We start from the raw sequence: 20361 nt of genomic DNA, 5'->3' as shown, positions 1-20361 counted from the left end.
CTGGTTAAAAGCTTCTGCATACAGTTAATGGCTGTACTCACAGTAGACACTGAGACTTCATTGTTGCTTCATCCTTTTACTGCACAAGGCTTTGTTTGTGTGAATATTTGAATATGAATTGTGTGTGAATTCAAAGTTTTTCTGTCTGTTTTGTTTAACCTTTACAAGGTTGATTAAATCTCCATAACATATTTCTTTCTTTTTTCCTCCATCCAACTCATATCTGCCGCATTTGTCCACCTTTTCCTCTGTTTTGTTTCCCTTCTCTTCCTCACTACGTCTTCACAGACTCGCCTCAGTCAGCAGACAGCGACGAGGCCCAACTCTATCAGTCCTGGTTTAAACTCGTTCTGGAAAAGAACCGACTGTCACGCTATGAGTCTGAGCTCATGATTTTGTGAGTGACAGCAATAAATCAGATGCTTGTAATGTGTAAACATACCGTAAATCACCCCAAAGCTGTTGCAGTTCATATTTCTCACCAGTAGAGGTCATGCTTATTTTCTCTTCTGCCAGTGCTCAGGAGCTTGAACTGGAGGACACCCAGAGTCAGCTGCAGCAGGATCTAAGACATCGACTGACAGTAGAGGGTAAGTCCTCACTCATCAGTCTAGTCCAAAAAATTAGCATAAACTTACTTTTTCTTTTCTTAATCTTATTTATGCCATTTTAGATACAAAGAAGAGTGCCTCTGAGCTGCAGGAGGAGCAGGAAATCCTGGCTGAGATCATGAGGACAGTGGAGAAGCGGGACATGTTGGTGTCCATAGTGGAGGAGCGGAGGCTGAAGGAGCAGGCTGAGGACAAGGACTTGGAGAGCCTTGTATTGTCTAAGGGCTACGAGTTTCACTGGGCTCAGGGGAAGGACAGCTGGACGCAGGAGAAGCTGGAGTGAGCAAAGGCTGCTGAGCACTTCACTGTTAAGGATAATAAGTAAACGATAGATTTGATGAAATTTTTGCATCTGGCTTATTCTTGTAAAACTGTAAATCTAGAGAATGTTGAAAGGATGGAAATATCTTAGTCATTTATTCATCTGAAAAGAGGTATGATGAGTTTAAAGAATATGGGAGATAAGAAATAGAGCTTGTTTTACAGTTGCTATGGTTATTTGACCTTTCTGATCTTGCTGATCTGAAACTGTAACAATATCCTTAATTTCTTGTGACAATGTGACTGGCTGCCTTGTACACTTTTGCACTTTTCATAACACTGACTGCCTAATAACTGGCTGCTCTACTGTATGTGGCTGGACTGAATAATTACTGTATAGCTTCAGTTGAGTGCATGACTCATCTGTTGACATTTTAGTCTTTTGCACTGTGTGAATTGTTCTAAATTTGTGCACAAATTTACATTCTGTTGTATTTCTACATGTTTTATGTTGCTTCAAGTCTTTAATATGAAAAAGAATCTTCAATAAAAATGAATTTTCACATTTGAAAATCTTTGTATTGGCTCCTCTTTTTCTGTAGATATTCTGTTGGAGAGGTTTTATAATAATGCTGTATGTACCCCATCAGTTAGTTTATGGGTCATTGCATGACAGCTACAACTTGCCAGTTCAAACTAACTAACCAGATGTTTGATAAGCTTAGTTTTAACTAACATTGGAAGACATTTTTACTAAACATCCATGAAACACTGTCTATAAGTGTTTTACAGTAGAATGAAAAATTATGAATCTACAATACAAATAAAAAATTCTGACAAAGAGTTTGGCTTTACTTTTTAATTAAAGTTTAATCTTGTGCAGTATTAAGATTTAAATATTCAGCGTCATTAATTCTGCTTTAAAAAAAATTATTGAGTTTTTTTGGTTCCTGAGACAAACATGTTTTGGTATAATATTACTGCTTATTGTCCAATTTAGGATGATTAAAAGTTCCTTGAAAATGTTCTTGTGGGAATCTGAGATGTCATACAGCTCTACCGTTTAATAGGAATTTTGTGTTTACTGGTTACAACACTGTACTCTGGATTTATGTCATTGATAAGCATTTGCAATTTAGTGAAACAGTCAAAAATGTCTACTTTGACGAACATGTTTTTCAGCTTTGTACTTATAAAGCCAAATAGATGTAGGTAGGTACAAATTATTTCTTTATCTAAAGACAAAGAAAAAGAAAAAAAGAATTGATTTGGTTAGAAGTGAATTTATTGTCATTAGATTTACATCCATAATAAGTTAACTACTTAAAAACTTAATGTTCAGCTGTTTCAGTAAAATTTCAGCATAATTTTCTGACATGAACTGGGAGGTTATGCAGGATAATGGGGCCCACTAAGCTGTTATGGGCATCTCAGACTGGATTTTGTGTTTTTAAGTTTTATGTTATTTTTCCCATACTTACAAAAGTAGGTACAATCTGATACGTTGGCAAATCACTAATGAAACTTTATCCAGTTGTAATTAACATTAAAGTGTTTTTCTTCTTGTTCTATTCTCTTCTTCTTGTGACCTTTGTCACCCCTCAGCCTGCAGCTTTTGGACCGTGGACCTCCCACTCAGTTCCCGCGGTCACTGGTTCCCCTCCCGCCCGCTCCCAGCCCTCCTCCAGAGGAGGGGCCTACCACTCCAGCCAACCTCGGGAGAAAATGTCTGGAATTCCGTTTCCGCTTTAGGGAGTGGACGGTGATTTTTCCCCCCCTTTACTGTTTTTTATTTTTATTTATTTATTTTTTAACTTGACATCATAACCATATTTGGTTTCCTCGTCAACTCGGACAGTTTAGTGTCTGCTGTCCCGGATTAATTTACCCTCACGACGATGGCTTCTTCGCCTCAGAAGTCCCCGTCCTCTCCGAAATCTCCAACGCCCAAATCCCCGTCCTCCAGAAAGAAAGATGACTCTTTTCTGGGTAAACTTGGTGGAACTTTGGTAAGGAGGAAAAAGGCTAAAGAAGGTAAACAGCTAACACAAACACTGAGTTAAGAGTCATTCGGCTTGTTTTATGTCCGCTTTTAAAGGGAGTAGATTGAGCTATAAGCACTTTTTCCACATTTTAAAAAGGAAAGTCTCGCAGTTTAAGTGTCCACAAACTTGTCCAAACTACGCACTTAGACACAGCTAGCCAGCACATTTAGCACTTTTTGACTTCGAGTTCAGGTGAGAAGTATATTAAACTACAATGTGTGTGTTTTCATAGCCTCAGGCTGTGTCTGTATCCATGTAAGGTATTGAATCCAGCATTACTGTAATAAGTGAGGAATGAGTAAACACAGGCCCGTCACCCTCCTGCAGGAGGCTGGGTCAGCCACCAGCACACTCCCTAAAACTTTCACGCACTCTCACAGGAGGATGTTGTAATGAAATATAGACATCAAATAAATACACACAGATTTCCAAAGCTTTTTTTATTGGAAGTTGATCAGTGTTACTTCCTGATAGCAACTGTTCGCTTAGTGTTTGTTTGTGTCCACTTTTTACTCTGATTTTGATCATATTCTGGAAACCTTATTAATCACATCCTTGTGATTCTTTATCATGTTTCTGGATTTCTGAGTTTGATCTAAATTCTCATGCAGTGCAAATTTTTGAGCATTTTTTAAGGATTTTAGATTTTATTGTATCATAGTTTCTGTTGGAGTTTTCCAGGTTGCATGTCAGGATTTGTCAAACCAGGATCAGACTTTATCCAGGGAATTTTACTCTAGATCAGTTATGTCAAATTCATTTTAGCTCCGGGTCACACACAGTGTAATGTGGTCTCAAGTGGACTGGACCAGTAAAATATTAGCATAATAACCTCAATGAGGACTCAAATTTTCCCCTTTGCTGTAGTGCAAAGAAGGACAAGTACATTATCAAGATGTTTACATTTAATGAGCTGTTCTTATAGAAAACCTGAAATTTCTTGAGAAAAATAAGTTGATAATATTTTACCTCAGTTTATCATTTACATGTGCATTACAACTTACAAAACAATGGATCAATAAAATCATATAATCACAGGTATCTCGAACTTAAAAATACATTATGTCATATTATGATTAAAGTAGCTTTTCACGATCTAGGAGTTATTTTGAATGTACTTGCATGTACAGTTACACATCTTTGTGGTAATCCTGCCCACCTGAACTGACTCACCTCATCATACAAGCTGAAGTGAAAGCTACAGAGTAAAACAATATAAAAGATATAACAGGTTTTGCCCTGTCTTGGAAATTTTTTAAATTTAAACATAAAAAATACAAACTTCAGTGGAAACATTAGGAATATTAGTAATAACTGATTTAAAAAATGCTTTCTTCCATAATAATTTTCACATTTATCAGATTCATTCTGTGGGCCAGATTGGACCCTCTGGTCTTATGTTTGACACCCCCACTCTAGAGCATGTCCTGGGTACCTTGATTGTCTGGTTTAAAGGAACACTTCAAAAGGGTTGAGCTTCTACATGTGTTTTAATATTAAAACACCAGGTGGATCAGAAATAGCAGAAAATGGCTCGGAGGGTTAATTATAATATATCAGTTTGTTAAGTTGTCTGACAAAGGCAACCAACAGATTATACTGAATCTTCAGCTTGATTTTGTCATGTAAATGGAGTCACCGACAAGTAGGATTACCCAGAAGTCTTTCAGTCTGAAGGCTTCGTTCATCAGATAACTGTAACACTACTGCACATATTGAAAATAAGTGTGTAGAGTTAACTGAACTTGCCGTAATGTGCACAGTTTTCAATCTTAACAGCATCAGAAAGGTTCATAGTTGAAGCAAACATGCTAAATTCATTGGGATTCACTGTTATGCTCGTGAACATCCAGTTTGCCTCACCTTTATTTTAAATAGTTCATAAACCTTGCTGTGTTGGGCTTCAACTATGAGGAATATCCCATAAATAAGAATATTCCAAAAGCCTCTTTTGAAACGCTCGGTTTACTTTTATTATTGCAGGGTTGCTTTGGAAATACAACAGGGTTCAGATGACTTTCGTCGCTGAAGGCCTGGTTTCATCATGGGATGAAAAAGGTCTCTTTCAGTTGGATGATTACTTCATATCCGTCAGGATACTGTTGCACAGCTGAGCCCCGTTTTATGTGGCCTTTTACCATAAGACATGCATGCAATCACATTATATTCAAGCTTGTTGCAGCTAAACACACACTATATCTGCACAGAATGGTGTGTAGGATGTCTGCAGAGTGTTACATTGATTTGATGGAAAACGTGGGCTGGCTGCTCTTGTGTCATTGAATAAATTTAAGTCCGTGCGACGTTTATGGCAGTGGCTGTGTGTGCCGAGGAGAAGAGGACGGCTGTAATGATGGGGTAAAAAGAAGAAAGGGTTAGAGGGGAGGTAGAGGATGAGAAAGATGAGAAAAGCTATAAGATGGAGGTGAGATGGTATGAAAAGAGAGAGGGTCAGGAGGTTTTAGAGTGTTAGTGTCAGCTGTGCATTGCAAACAGACGGACAGGAACTGTGTGCACTGTGAATTAAGTGCAAACAGAACATACAGCACTTAAATCCAGAGCGGTAATGTATAATTCTATTTCCTTTCTGAAGATACAGCTAATTTAAAAAAATCCCAGTGGGGTCAGATGTTAAATTAGAGGCTTTTTGGGAGCTCAGCTTGTTGACGATAAGCTGCAAGGGACAAAGCTGGTGCTGCTAGCCTGGAGAGGATGCTCGAGACTGGGGGACGAAGGCAGACAGACAGACATGGGCTGTGGAGCGCTCTGCCCTCCAGGTAGGACACCATATCAGCTTGTAATCGTTCCCTGTGTAGCATTGCACAGGACACATGTGGCTTTTTATTGTTAGCCTCATTTAACCAAGTGGATGGATACGTTCCCCTGTTTTATGATGATCCGAAGGGGGAGGAGTGATGCATTTTGAGGACATTCAGGACTCCTTTTAATCCTTTTTAGTCTATTCTCAAATTAAATCTACATGGCACACATAACTGTGTTTAAAAGCAGCTGGAAAATTAATTTTTCAGCACTTGTAGACCAGCATAAGACAGGAGCTGGTGATTAAGTTCGTGCTATGCTCGTCTCCCGTTCAGAATACATAAGGATCGACCCACCGTGCTTCTTTTAACACCCAACCCAGGCTTCTACTTGCTGGCTCAACCAGGGATGGTTGCAGTAATAGTCTGTGCTAATTGGTACTGTGTTTTTGTACTGCAACTAAAACACCACGTGAATCTGTGAATTTCTACCCACCGAGAGGGTTTTTGTTCATATTTTCAGTTTCTTTTGTTTCTCCGCTTCAGTATCTCATCTTAAACTACATTTATAGCCAAACATAAGCAGCCAAACATTTTTATGACAAGAAGACATGTAAAAAGGATGCCCAACACCAAGCTGTAACAATTCAAAGTGATATCAACAGTTTTTCTTTAGTTTGTGTACATTTACTGTCCGACACATTGAAAAACCAATTTTTATCTGATATTTTTACGTTAACTATATGTTCTAATTTATATCTTTATAAGAAGTTTTCATTTCTGACCGAATTTCCAGATGATTTTTTTAGTATGTTTAATATTTTCCTCTTATATATAATAAAATAACATAAAAAACATTCACTTCTAACTATCCAGATGTATAGTTGTGCTTTCTTTGCTTAGTAAGTGTAAACATGTCCTACTTTGGATCAGGAAGTAGAAAAACACATTTAAAGTCTATTCTGCTAGCTTTAGTGTTTTTAGTGATCCAGAATGCTTTCAAATCTAAATTAAATCATCTGCTGTAGCACGTTGGATTGTTGCTTCATCAGATCGTTGAAAAAGAAGCTGTACAACAGCAATGTTAGAATGAGAAACAAAATAATAATAAAAATTATTGAAAGATAAATTCATATGAGATATAGTCTTGTTTCCACTGGCTGAACTTAGGAATGAAAAGTAATACATGAAAGATGAGAGTACCACATGACTAAAGGCCCATTCAAGTCCTCTCTAGGAATTAGGGGTGGGCGATATCGCCAAAGAAGGAAAGCACAATATTTTTCTAAAGTACCTCAATAACAATATCACAGATTAATGATTAATGTTGCCAAACAACAAAAACAAGAAGTCACAGCCTCAGTAAAATCCTTCCACCCTTTGCCCGAATTCAGCAAAGTAAAGCCTCTGCAGTTCCATGCTCAGGGCCTGAAAGACCCTTTCCTGGAATAAACCCCCCCTACATGCTTCACATAGGGGGCATTTATACACTTTGGGGGTATATTATGAGTGAGCTTAACTACGGTGTCCTACTCGTACCTCATATTAATATGCTGCTTCCATTTGTTGTCTTTTTCTCCTTTCTTAGTCGTCATCTTAGAGAGCTCTCTTGTCTCATCTCCATGCTCGTAACCTGCTCACTTATCAGTCTTTGCTCACTTTGTATAAAAACTATATTTGTTGCAGTAATTTGTTGACTCTTTTAGCTGCATCAGTGTAATAAGTAATTTCCCCCCATTGCTCTGCTGTCTTCTCTGTCTCCTCTACTTAATCTCTGTCTATTTGAAAAGAGTTTCAGCAAAATCAAATTGGTCTTGAGGAGGGTCAAGCTCTGAAATGAGCATCAGACTGGTGAGGTTTGTGTTATTCAGTGAATTTCTTAATTGTTTTTTAATCCTCTGTTGTTCTGAATCCATATTCATGTGACTTTAGGAGTTTCTTAACAGTTTTATTTTAATATCATCATCTGTGCAGCTTAATGAGTTAATTGGTGTTACTTATGGTGGATTCATCCATTATTAAGGACAGCACAGGACTTTTAGCACAGCTTGGGCAACTTGTAATAGCTTGGTGCTTTTCTGGCAGACTTTTTTCATTCATGCAGCTACCACATCTTGGTGTTTCTAAAAAGACACTTCATCTCCTTCATGAAAATAACCAGGTGAGAAAAACTTGCATCAGCCAATTCATTTACTGAAACCCTTTGGTGACATCAGTATATGAAAAACTTTGAACCAACAACCCATTAAGCTCAGTTACTATTCTATAATTACCCTCAACATTAAAATACAACAAAATTAAATGATAATTGTACATAAATGTGTACCTAACTAACACGTGGTCACAAGTTAATGATCTCTTCCACACAGTAATAATATGTGACCATGGGATAACATGTTCCGTGTGTTATACAGTTATATGAAGCGAACACTAGTCCGAAACCAGGGGTCTCGGTCCACTTGCACGTGAACCCTGGTCCAGTGTGCTGACAGTGTGAAAGTAAATGGACCATTTTGCGGACTAAAGAGAGGATGTGACGTATGATGTGATGTACTGCAACATGTCTGATATCATGCTGCCTCTCCTGCTGCTCATACTGAGCAGATTCAAATGATCAAATAGACCAACACAAGACCATACACCAGACATCCTACACATTTTCAGTGTTTCCCTGCTCCAACACACCTGACTATGAGTTTGGCACAAAGTGGCAAGCCCCTATCCTCTAACTGAATATACCAAAACAAAGCTGGTTCGATTCTGAACTTGTCTGGATTTCTTTGCCGCTTGCCCAACATTTTTTTCCTCCTGGAATATTTACTCTTATATTAAAACATCTGTAAACCTGCTCAGATTCACTGTTTTAGCTTCTACTATTGCACAGTTCCTCATCAGGCATTACTAATTCCTAGATGAATTGGAGTGCAATCCTCTGGTTTGCCCTGAAACTACTGTGGTTTTCTTTTAGGAGGAGATAACAATTTATATTTTCTACTGTGATCCAGGTGAATTCACTCTGACACAGTAAACATATCTTGATTCTGACATTTTTGTTGTAAACTCACACAACTCAGCTTTCTATGAGACCAAGATTATGCATATAGCACAATCTTATAGCTCTTATAGTTGTGCAGATATATTAATTTATTTGGGGTATTTCATTTCTGAGAGGAGGCAGAAAAAGAGGCCCCGTCAAGAAGAGGGTAAATAAAAAAAAAAAACAAAAACAAATAAAAGACTGTAAATAAAAGTAAAATAAAAAGACAAATTACAGAGGGAAGTTTTTGTTGCCTTTTATAAAATTTTTCAGTAAGTTTATTTGTTCATTAGATACTGTGGTAATCATTAAAAAGTGGCTAAAGTGAGTAATGTTTAGTTTTCATAGCAGAACAAGTTGTGGGTTTAGGCTCTTGCATTGAAATCAGAATTTTTATTGTTTTCTTTGTAGCAGTGGGACATTGTACAGTGAAATTAAGGTGCAAACATTCAGTGTTGCAAGTTAAAAGGAATTAAGAAAATATATAAAAAATAGAGATTAAAAGTAGAAAGAATTAATAAATAAAATAAGATATAATGTACACACACTAGGGGTGTTGAATTTCATCACTTCTATGACACATCATGATGCGTATGTGAACGATTCTCCATCGATGGAGCAACGAAGCATAATTATAATAATGTAGTATATATATATTCTGCTGCCGCTTGCATGTGTGTCGTGATGTAGCTGCTGCAACAGCTCGGCCGATCCGAGGCTGAATCTGTTTTTGAAACCTTCACTTAAGAAAATTGTAAAACTAAGCATAGAGAAAAAGCATCAGTATCTCACAGGAAATACATTCATTGTTTCACTGAAATGAGACAATAAAATTCAAACAATTCACATCCAGGGTGTAACATTACACATCAAAATGTGTAAAAACTGATAAGTTAGCTTAAGGCTAACGTCTAATGAAAATATCATTGGCAAGCTAGCGGTTAGCATGCACAACTTTGCCCACGAACAAACATTTACCTCAATGATATTCTCTGTGTTCAAATAACAAATTGACTAGAATACATACAGGCTAATGTTTTCTGGCCATAAAGGAGAACTTGAAAAACATCTTTTAAAATTCCATATTCTGTCTGAACTGACTGAGGAAAGACTGAAGGGACAAAACACACTGCTTTATTGATAACAATGTCAACGAAAAAAGTTAAATAATGAAGTTGAAAATAACATCATTGTTTACATGTTTATGATGTTTGTCACTATCAGGACATTCAGTTTGATTTCTGAAATAATTATAAATAAACAGAGTTCATAATTATTAGACTGCTTGTATTTATTGGGGAAGAAAGTAGCAATGTGCAGTGATAAAGAAATTTGAGGATGCACCACAGTAATGCATCGTTGAATCGAATTGTTGACAAGATAATTGTAATCGAATCGTGCGACCAGTGAAGATGCACAGCCCTAGTACACACATTTGCATATCAGGATATTATTGCTTTAGCTGGCCAGGAAACATGAGTCTATTTGCTGGTTATAAATTATTGAATACCGTTTTGGCATTCTGATGGCTGTGGGGTAAAAAAATGTTGTTTTTAGTTTTTATGCATCCAGAACATTTACCTGAAGGCAGAGACTCAAATAATTCACATCCAGGGTGTGAAGAGTCTTGAAGAATCCTCTTGGTGTGTTTGAGACATCGAGAGCCATGGAGGGCTTTAAGTGAAGGACAGTGAGACAGTGAGTGAGCGGACAGCCAGTTATTTGCTGAGCGACCTTTATGACCCTATGAAGTTCTTTCTATTGTGCTACTGTGCAGCTGGAGAACCATGCACAAAGTCAAAGCTCTGTTTGAGGGTAGAAGGACACCAGCAGCTTCTCAGGGATGCTATTTTTTATTATTTCCAAATTTTGGAATGATGTTACTATAAAGGGGAATAAACATTGTTGAAAGCTTTCTCCTGTATATATTTTTGATGATACTTTTAGAAAATCCCAATAAAACAGCATGAATACTAAACAGTAACAACGCTAATACTCAAAACTGAGGCTATTTTTTACTTGCAACATAAAGATAAATATTCTATCTCCTAGACCCAGCGTGGTGGTTTTCTGAAATAAGTAGGTGGTAATTTGCAGAAATGAAGTGGGTGAGGCATGGGTCACTGCAGGAATATTCTCATACACCTCTGTGTGATGTGATGTGTGCTCATGTGAACATATGCTGCACATGGAAGCACTTGTGGATGGTGTTGATTAAGAGGATGTCTTTCCAATGGAGGCAGAGAAATGCACAGGATGTTCACTTCATGCTCCCAGCGCTCACACGCGACGTTCACAGATCGACATCCTCCTCAGGTACCTGACAGGAAAAAAAGACATGCTGGGTTTCTGTAAAGCCCACTGAGAAGCAGGAAGCAGCCCCACTCTGCCAGTCTGACGTCAAATGGCTCTCAGTGGAGGCTGCTAATGGTTGTTTGTGGAATCAAGGGAACAGTTAGACTGTCTATCAGCTGATTTAGCCTTAATCCAGACATGATCACATTGATTGGTGGAGACATGTCATACAGCCTTGTTCTAGAATCAGTTTTACTTAAATTGTTGGTTTTGGCTGATTTTTAAAATTTTTGTTTCATCACTTGTGGTTTTGCTTTGCTTTTTTAATCCAGATCTAAGTTTTCAAACATGACCTGTTGTTTTTTTTCCTGTTATTTCTGTGCACAGAGGCCAAAAATCCATAGACACTCAGTTATCTGATGAAACCATTACATTGAAAGTTGTATTTTTGGGTTTTAACGAGTTGACAGCAGCTGTATTTTTAAAATTATTTAAATAATTCATACTTAATTAGTTGATGTATGTTTAATGAATAGATGCTGTGTTTCATCTAACCTGTAAACTTTGGTTGCATCTACTACAAGGACTGCACAGCTTTTTCATTTTAAAGCAACTCAATTTATGTCTTTTTTTGTGTAACACTAAGGTCTTGGTCTTCTTGTAGGGTATATTAGTGACAATGTTTCCAGGTTTGGCATATCATTGATCGGGTGTGTCCTAACATGCATCATATGTGTTTTAAATGAATGTGAAACATTTTTATAACTTGTTTCTTGTAGTGTCTGAGCTTCAGGAGGAAGGGATAAATGCCATCAACCTTCCTCTCAGTCCTTCACACTATGAGTTGGACCCTGAGGACACCATGCTAGGTAACCAGCCGCACTATCTGTTACATAATGGGCAGATAACCATAAAAGGTTATGTCATTATCTACAACGCCATTCAAAAGTTTGGGCAGACTTTCCCATTAGATTTAATGGGATAGTGTGTCCAAACCGTTGACTGGTGCTGTAACTTTCTTATAAATCTTCAGTATTTTCAGGTTTTTTTAGACTGTTTGTAATCTGAACTTACCTTTATCCATCAGAGGAGAATGAGGTGCGCACCATGGTGGACCCCAACTCCAAAAATGACAGCAAACTGCAGGAGCTCATGAAGGTTTCCATTTCTTTAACCCATCATTTAACATTTGCATGCAGTGTGTCACGTTTGTTTTGAGGTGGTCTAATTTTATGCTGCTGTATAGGTGCTGATTGACTGGATAAATGATGTTCTGGTGGGGGAGAGGATCATCGTGAAGGATCTGGCTGAAGACCTGTATGATGGACAAGTACTGCAGAAACTATTTGGTAAGAAGCTGAACCCACAGACATTTCATTTGGCAGCACTGTGGGGCAAATATTGTTCAACTGTTTCTCAAAAGAAATTCTCCACATCAAAGCAAAATTGTATAGTTTTTGCACAGATGAGCTCAGATTGTACAGAAAATAAGTCACTACTGTTTTCTCTTCATTGTGGCCATCTGACTTTATCTGGCACATTCATCATATATTGTGAAATGTTGCATCGTGTTTAAATACTGAAACTGCCTAAATGTCTTGATGGTCTTGGGCCTTCTTATTTATCTGACCTGCTTTTTAATTATGAGCCCTCGCGGGCCCTGATGTCCTCTGGTACCAGCCTTTTAGTTGCTCCTAAAGTAAGAACCCAACCATTCGGTGAGAGCTCTTCCCATTATTACAGCCCTTGTTTGTGGAACAGCCTCTATTTTAGTATATTTATGCCGGCATTCAGTTAAGAGACAGAGATTAGGGAAGATGTGTGTGTGTGTAGGCATGTGTGTAGGTGTGACTGTGTGTGAAAGAGAATATAATGAGTGTGTTTTTAAATTGCTGTGTTATCTATTTTGGTGTGTGAAAGCTTGTTTTATATTAATATGCATGAATTGTTTTTATCATGAAAAAAAAAAAACTACTTTTGCCTTTGGCATGAAAAACGCTTTATAAATAAAGTTTGATTTGATTTAGCAGCTATGTTGTGACTTCCCTGTGGAGGATTATAAGGATGATAGTATGTCTTTAGTTGGGATGGGTTTTTTTAGGGGATTTTTCAAGTCAACTAGTCAGGCCAATCAAAATTGATTAGCCGTGACATCATCAACAATGAATGAAAATGAGCTTTTAGCTGTATCCCAACAGAAGCTGGGTGCTGTTTTAGGGTGATTGTAAACTTATTTTTGTGTCTTTTCATTCCTGTTTGTTTCAGAAAAGCTGGAGGGAGAGAAACTGAACGTGGCTGAGGTGACCCAGTCGGAGATCGCCCAGAAACAGAAGCTGCAGACCGTTTTAGAACGGATCAACGACTCGCTCAAACTCTCTACCAGGAATATCCGCTGGAATGTTGACTGTAAGGAAAAACCTTTTGGATAATCCACACTTTAAAAACATGTGTACTGCTTTCTGCAAAAAATAAACCCCAGTAATCTCTTCATGGGGAGCTTTCAGTTTAGGTCTTGAACTCTTGTTTTGTTCTTCAGTCTGTGTTGAGTTGATTAGCTTTGAGAAGACAATACTAATAATACAGAGGAGACTATTGTTGTATTGTATTGTTGAAGTGTGTGAAGTCCATGAAACGGGACACTGCTGCTATCTGTGTATGCTGGAGCAATCTGATGAAACTGAAATATAGAGATGAACCATCTGGCCTAAGTTGTGAGACTCTTCTGAGGTTTGTAGCGATAAAATGAGAATCTAATCTAGCCCTTTTGGGAAAATATGTTGCTACAGCAACACCAACTAAACAACACAGGGAGGAAAACCATACAGAGTTAGACTTGCATGGATACCAAAAAAAGATGCGCCGTATTTTTCATGCAGACGTTTTCCACTGCCTGAGTTCTCACTGTGAGATCTAAAGCATTTGAACAGAAAACAGGAGAACAGCAGCAGCGTCAGTGGCTCCCAGAGACAGCCATCCTTAATGCTTTTTGTCATTGTTCTGCAGCATGATTACAAAAACATGATAGAGATCTCTCACCCTAGACATCACCCAGCTGCCGCCAGAGCTCTGTTTACATGAAATATACTAAAACCAAACAGAAAAACTGTAGCTTTGTACTCTGCTCTGTGACTCCTATAGCACATTGCATAAACATCTAGTAGAAAGGTTTACTACTGTATGCAGCTTTTCTGGTAAATCGTCAGTTCATGTGAAAAAGTGGAAATAGCAAATTAAATATTAAATCTAAAATGAGTAATTATAATAGATTAGATGTGACGAATTTCCACGGTTTCTGAAAGTACAAATTTTCACTAACTCCAATATAAAATGAGATCACCTTTCAGACATTATTTCCATCTACTTTTTCAAAATTTTCTTTTAAAAACAAATTTTATTTCATAGAAAAAAGTCTCCATAAAAACATGCCTCTTGAAAGGTTTGAGCAAGCTCTACTCTTAATACTTCATTCTGTAATAAAAAATCAAGGTCTTACCTTCATTGTTTCTTTTCAGCATGACGAATGTTCTTATTGGGGTGTACGCTTTCAGGCTGACAACAAGGTAAATGTAGTGGGTCAAGAGGACTCTCCATCTCTCTTTTGATTTTATTCTTTCTCTCACACAGTGAGTAATGTAAATTACAAGTCAAGATCCTGAAACAGTCTCACAGTTGTCATCAAGTTTGCAGTACTCAGAGCAACAGTACAGCCTTATGAAAGTAAAGATGCTAAGGGTTAACAGCTCTGGGAAAACTAAAATTGGATTGATCAAAATTAAATTGTAAAAGAATTGTGGATTTGATCATCTACATATTAAAATCTAAAGAGAAACTGAAAAATTCAGGGACAAAACATTAAAATGATATTAAAAGACTGATTTTCCTACGGTATAGTGCATTAAAGTTAAACACACGTCACTTAAAACTTAAATTCACCTATTCCACGTTCAGTTTGGATGACTGTATTCCAATAGATCAGCTTTGCTGGTGGAGGCGTTATACTCAGATATCATGAACCCTGCTCTCACCCTCTAATTACAGCATTTATTAGTGCTCCTCCTACATCCTACATCCTCACAGATGCTCTAAGAAGTATATAAAATGCTCTCATCTCTGAGCAAGTGAACACAGTTTTTCACTAAATGCACCACCAGGTTTTTTATCAGCACCCAGTTCAAAATCCAGCTCAAAGACGGCACGATATGTGATCATATGGGAGAGTCATTTCCACATGTTTTAGAGCATGTGCTGCCATCCACATCTCGTCCTTTTCAGGGCAGTTCTCACTTATTTCAGCAAGACAGTGTGAAACCACTTTCTGCATCTAAAAAGCTCAGATTTGTCCTGTCCTGATGCTGAACTAGCCTGTCTGTAGTCCAGACCTTCACCTGCTTATGATACAATAAAATCATCTGAAGGAGGTGATATGGATGGATGTTATACAGTATAAAGATTAATAAATAAGATATAGTTTAGAAATGAAATAGACATAGATATATAAAAATGTAAAACAACAAACTGTGACAGCATGGACAAAGCTTGTGTATCTTTATGCATTGTAGAGCTATTGAAATGACAAGCACATGCACGATTGATTTAATAATTTTAACGTTATTAAGCTTTGCAATTTGCAGCTGTGAAGAAAAATGCAACCATTTGACTGAGAGATGATAATGACAAATCTTTAAGTTACACATAAAAATATACTTATAAACCTTGATTGGGGCATTCCCATAGCCAATATTAGAAAGAAGATAAATAATTGTAATTATTTTTGGCATCACCTAACTTTAAAAGCTGCACAAGCTCCCTATGTCCAGCTGCCTTGCCAGTGACCTCTTCCAATCACCTGGGTCAACATGCTTCAGTTCTCCTTGGGATTTCATCACGTTGTCCCAGATTGACTTAATTGCATTGTAGAAGCCATCTGTCACATGACTTTTTCTCTTTATAGTCTCTAAAGATTGCTCTGTTGACACCTGACTTTATATTTGGGTTTACAAGATTCCTGTTTGATGCAGTTGCTTGATGGATAAGAATTTTTAAAACCAATACATCTACAAACAAAAGAGAGAAAAAATAAAGAGCTGATTTACTGTTATGAGGAAGGTATAAAAAATAGATGATGCACACAGAGAAACTAAATTGATTTAGGGAGAGTAGTCCACCACAGAAAGCCCATATCAAATGAGTTTCTTTCAGACCAAATAATCTGACATTCTTAAATGTTCCTCTGATAGAAGCTGCGTCCTTGAAAAGCTATTAGAGGGAGATGTCCTAAAAATGTTAACGAGCACAGTCAATAACACAGAAGGTAATTGATTTAGCTGTCCTTTTATTGGAGGAGCTTTTTCTCTTAATCAATTCACTTTTGTTTGTCCCAACTTTCATCCCCTCATCCAGATGCTGTAGAAATCCCCTCGTTCCCGACATAACTCGTTCAGATCCTCATATGCAGAGAGGATCTGAGGTTTGATGATGGCTCTTAGCCGTCTCTCTCTGTGATGCTCATTTGCTGGAGGCTGCAATCAAAGGCATTAGACTTTTAATTGATCCAGCTAGTTTCGTAAATCCTGTTTGTTTGACTGACTGAAAACATTCAGTACAGCTCACCAAACCGGCTGTTAATGTCTCAACACATCGTGCAGGCTGTCGCCATCATTCAGTCTTTTTTTTTTTTTTTTTTTTTTAAATTTTATTTTATTTTTTTCTTACTGTGTGAAGCTCAGATTTTCTTTCTATTTTTTTTTAAAGTATAATTTCAAGGCAACTTTTGGCATATTGTTTGTATTTACCATTGAAGGGAGGCGTCCTTGTAAAACTTTTAATTGTAAATTCCTTAAAATATTTAAAAAATTTCAGAAATATTTTGCTTTTTTACTTTTGTATTTCAATGTCATATTATTATTATTAGATTTTTAAAAAAGAAAAAAAATGATTGACTTGCTGGTTGCAGATAGAGACATTTATTTCTTTTATTTTTTTTATTTGACATCAAAAATGATAAATATTGAATGCAGAGCTAGCGTATTAGAGACTTTTGCAGAACTTTTTCTAATTCAGATTATTTTCCACCCCTGTCATACATTCATATGTATTCCTGCTGCACATGAATTGCCATTTTTGGACAAAGAATAAACTGAAATCAAACGTGTTCAGCATGTTTGCATTAGTGAAAACTGTCCAGCTGACACTAGCCTAGATTTTCTTGAAACTCTGCTTTACTCCATTTTTGTGAAGGTTGCTGATCAGGAGCCTCATTTATCAAGCTGTGTTAGCAAAGCAAACTACAGGTGGTGTCTATGGCGCAAAAAGGAAATGCGGCACACAAAAACTTTCAGATTTATCAAAGCGTGCACACGCACATCCCACGCCTGTTTCTGTTCATAAATCAGAATCAACTCTAAAGTTGGTGCACATGAGGGAGCGTCTTGCCACGCCCTTGTGGTGGCCATAAAAGGTCAGGTGAACGCCTATAATAAATATTAATCATATCATTTTCATGATGGCTCAGGAGGGGAAAAGAACAAAAAAGTGTAATTTGTTTATATGATCCTGATGGACCATGTTGACCAACGTAGAAAAGGTTTTATTTGGAGGGCATGGCGTGGACATTACCTGTGTCAGAAAGGCAGAGGAGGGCAGAAAACGGCTGATGCTGTCAACGCCGTGTCAGAAGCAAGACATGCCAGAGGCATCGGATGGTACATTTGAGATTGGTAGCAGTTTATTTAGTGTTAAATAATATTTCTTTCTAGTTGCTGGGTGCTACAGCTGGATGGGCGGGGCTCCAGCTGGGTGGGCGGTGCAGAGGGACACAATCACGCTAATAACCAGGTGGAGTTGTGGGAAATAAAGACTGTTTTGACAGAAATTGGGACAACAATAAAAAAGCATTGTGTAAGAATAAATAAATAAAAGGAAATCCACCTCTTGTGTGTTTAATTAGCATTGCATCACTTCTAGACCTCCAGCCTCCAGTCTGCGTCCCGCTTTGCTGGAGTGAAGGACCAAAGCTGTTTTTCACTCTGACTGCTACATGCTGGCAGCAGACTGTCACCTTATTTAGCTGGATGGATTTTATAACATGTATGTTTTATAACATCTCCCTTTTTCTTAAAAATCTTGTTTTTTATTGCTTCTTTATTCATTTCTACAAACAGCCTCATGTGGTGTGAAAGCTAATAGTGGATTGTTCACAAATGTCTAATACATATACACACACACACACATATATATATATATATATATATGTATGTATGTATATATATATATATATATATATATGTGTATGTGTATATATATATATATATATATATATATATATATGTGTGTGTATATATGTATGTATGTATGTGTCTCTCTGTCAAGTGAGGTTGTGTGCATGTGTGTGAGTAGGGCTGTGGACTCTAGTTCCTGAGAAAAAGGCTGTTGCGTTCATATTCTGTTCCGCATCCTGGGGTTGCTTTGTGGACAGCTGTGAGAGACTCAGGCTTCACAAAGGCTCACAGCTGCTAGCCGAAATGTATTTATTTAGCTAGTAATGGACAAACGCACCATAGGTTAACGGTAACTGTGTTATTTTATTTAAAGAGGAATGCATTAGTATTAGTTACTGACAAAAGTAACTGTGTTTCTACCCAAGACTGTCAGCATGTTGATTTCTGTTTATTTATTTATTTTTTTTGTTTGTTTGTTTGTTTTCACATTAGCGGTTCATGCTAAGAGCATCGTCGCCATCCTCCACCTGCTGGTTGCGCTGTCGCAACACTTCAGAGCACCAATCAGATTGCCTGACCATGTTTCCATTCAAGTGGTGGTCGTCCAGGTGGGTGCAACTTTTCCAGCTGCTCAAAGTGCAGCTGATAGTGGATAATAGGTGGCACCTTCTTTTTTTAAGACTTTATATGACAATTCACCAGTGATTTACACCCTTGAGTATTCATCTTTTCATCAGTCACATTTTACTTTGCTCTATTTTTCCTCCTCAGTCATATTCAGCTGCACAACATGAATTTCATGTACCGTGTCATTCCTTTATGTCTTTCAGAAAAGAGAGGGCATCCTTCAGTCCAGGCAAATTCAAGAGGAGATTACCGGCAACACAGAGTGAGTACACTTCACCGTGACTCATTCTTAGTCCTAACAACACGTACTGCTTTTAGATGCACGCCTCACAAGTATTGGTGTCAAGGATACAAAGAAACCTGCTTTTAATGACTTTCCAAAAGCAGATTAGACTGGCCAGTTTGGTTTTCACAGATATGCAGTTATTAATCTTAGTTAGAGGATTCAGATCTGTGATAGTTTGTTGAATTTCTAATGAAGTGGATCAGCTAAGACTCCCAGCAGAAAACCAATAGCCAGACGGCAGATCAGAGTAAAGCTTTGCTTTTGGAAATTATGTGATTATAAATGTTTTTTTTTTTTTTTTTGTTTTTGTTTTTGTTTTTTTTAGTCGTAAAGCACATTTTAAGAAGAATGCAATGAACACTTCAAACAGAGAGGACTTTGTACCAGTTTTATCCTACAGACTCTATAGTATTAAGTCATTATATTTGACTTCATGCCCAGAGCAACCAGCCTTGCTGCAGACTCACTTCGTCCTCAGGTTTCTGGTTTTCTTTCAATAGAGAATTAAATCTGAAGTGATCTTTAAAATAAATAGCAAAAAAATAAATGTGACTCAAATATGTTTCCATTTACTGTGGAAATGTTGTCATGACTGTGTAATGTTGTCAGATGATGGATGTTTGGGCTGCCTAATTTGCTGCTGTAATTCAGTAGAAGTAGTAGTTATTCTAAACGGAAACAAACCTTTAGGAGACTAATTTAAAAGCCGCTGTGGACAGCAATATGTCTGGACCAACATATCTGTGAGGATACCAGTCAGTCACATTATTTTATTTTCAAATAAAGTTATTTTGTTGTTTATAATTAAAAAAAAAAAAGATAAAAAACTAATGTTAAAAGCAGTTTAATGGACAAACCATGGCTGCATCCCTTCTTTGTAAGGAGAGCCCGAGCACTCACCTTTCTTTCCTTGAATTGTTGACATGTAGAAACTTATGAATTATAACTACACTGTTTTAGAAAGACTTCATGGTGCATTCATGTTCACCTTGTAACATGAAGATTATGAAATTTAGTTGAATTTATTAATGATTTCTCACGTTTAACAATAAAATAAAAGTTTACAACCAATAACAACAAAAACAAACCAAAAAAATTCCCAGACAGTTCCTTTAAATCATTATAGTCTAAGAAAGGAGTAGGCAGAACCTTTCAAGGCATACCCTCTTTTACTTTTTTTATGTTGTAATATATTGAGAATGTGATCATGAAATGAAATTAAA

General features: G+C 37.2%; 2 protein-coding genes across 6 annotated transcripts in view; both read left to right on the top strand.

Moving 5' to 3' along the window:
- Positions 1-1445, top strand: part of mical2b (microtubule associated monooxygenase, calponin and LIM domain containing 2b) — a 65599-nt gene extending 64154 nt beyond the window's left edge. For all 4 annotated transcript variants that reach the window (XM_041997301.1, XM_041997300.1, XM_041997298.1 and 1 more), the window contains 3 exons: positions 289-397; positions 517-590; positions 674-1445. In XM_041997301.1, coding sequence (XP_041853235.1) covers positions 289-397; positions 517-590; positions 674-894 — 404 coding nt within the window. In that variant the 3' untranslated portion in view covers positions 895-1445. The remainder of the gene's footprint in view (positions 1-288; positions 398-516; positions 591-673) is intronic.
- Positions 1446-2564: 1119 nt separating this feature from the next.
- Positions 2565-20361, top strand: part of parvaa (parvin, alpha a) — a 31171-nt gene continuing 13374 nt past the window's right edge. The window contains exons 1-7 of one of the 2 annotated variants that reach the window (XM_041997217.1): positions 2565-2906; positions 11788-11877; positions 12096-12166; positions 12255-12357; positions 13274-13414; positions 18718-18833; positions 19056-19114. In XM_041997217.1, the coding sequence (XP_041853151.1) occupies positions 2771-2906; positions 11788-11877; positions 12096-12166; positions 12255-12357; positions 13274-13414; positions 18718-18833; positions 19056-19114 (716 nt within the window). In that variant the 5' untranslated portion in view covers positions 2565-2770. The remainder of the gene's footprint in view (positions 2907-11787; positions 11878-12095; positions 12167-12254; positions 12358-13273; positions 13415-18717; positions 18834-19055; positions 19115-20361) is intronic. The other variant, XM_041997216.1, reaches the window with a different exon arrangement.

This window comes from Melanotaenia boesemani, chromosome 10 (assembly GCF_017639745.1).
Source record: "Melanotaenia boesemani isolate fMelBoe1 chromosome 10, fMelBoe1.pri, whole genome shotgun sequence".
Lineage (NCBI taxonomy): Eukaryota > Metazoa > Chordata > Actinopteri > Atheriniformes > Melanotaeniidae > Melanotaenia > Melanotaenia boesemani.
The sequence above is the reverse complement of the archived record's forward strand: the minus strand, read 5'-3'. Positions and strand labels throughout refer to the sequence as shown.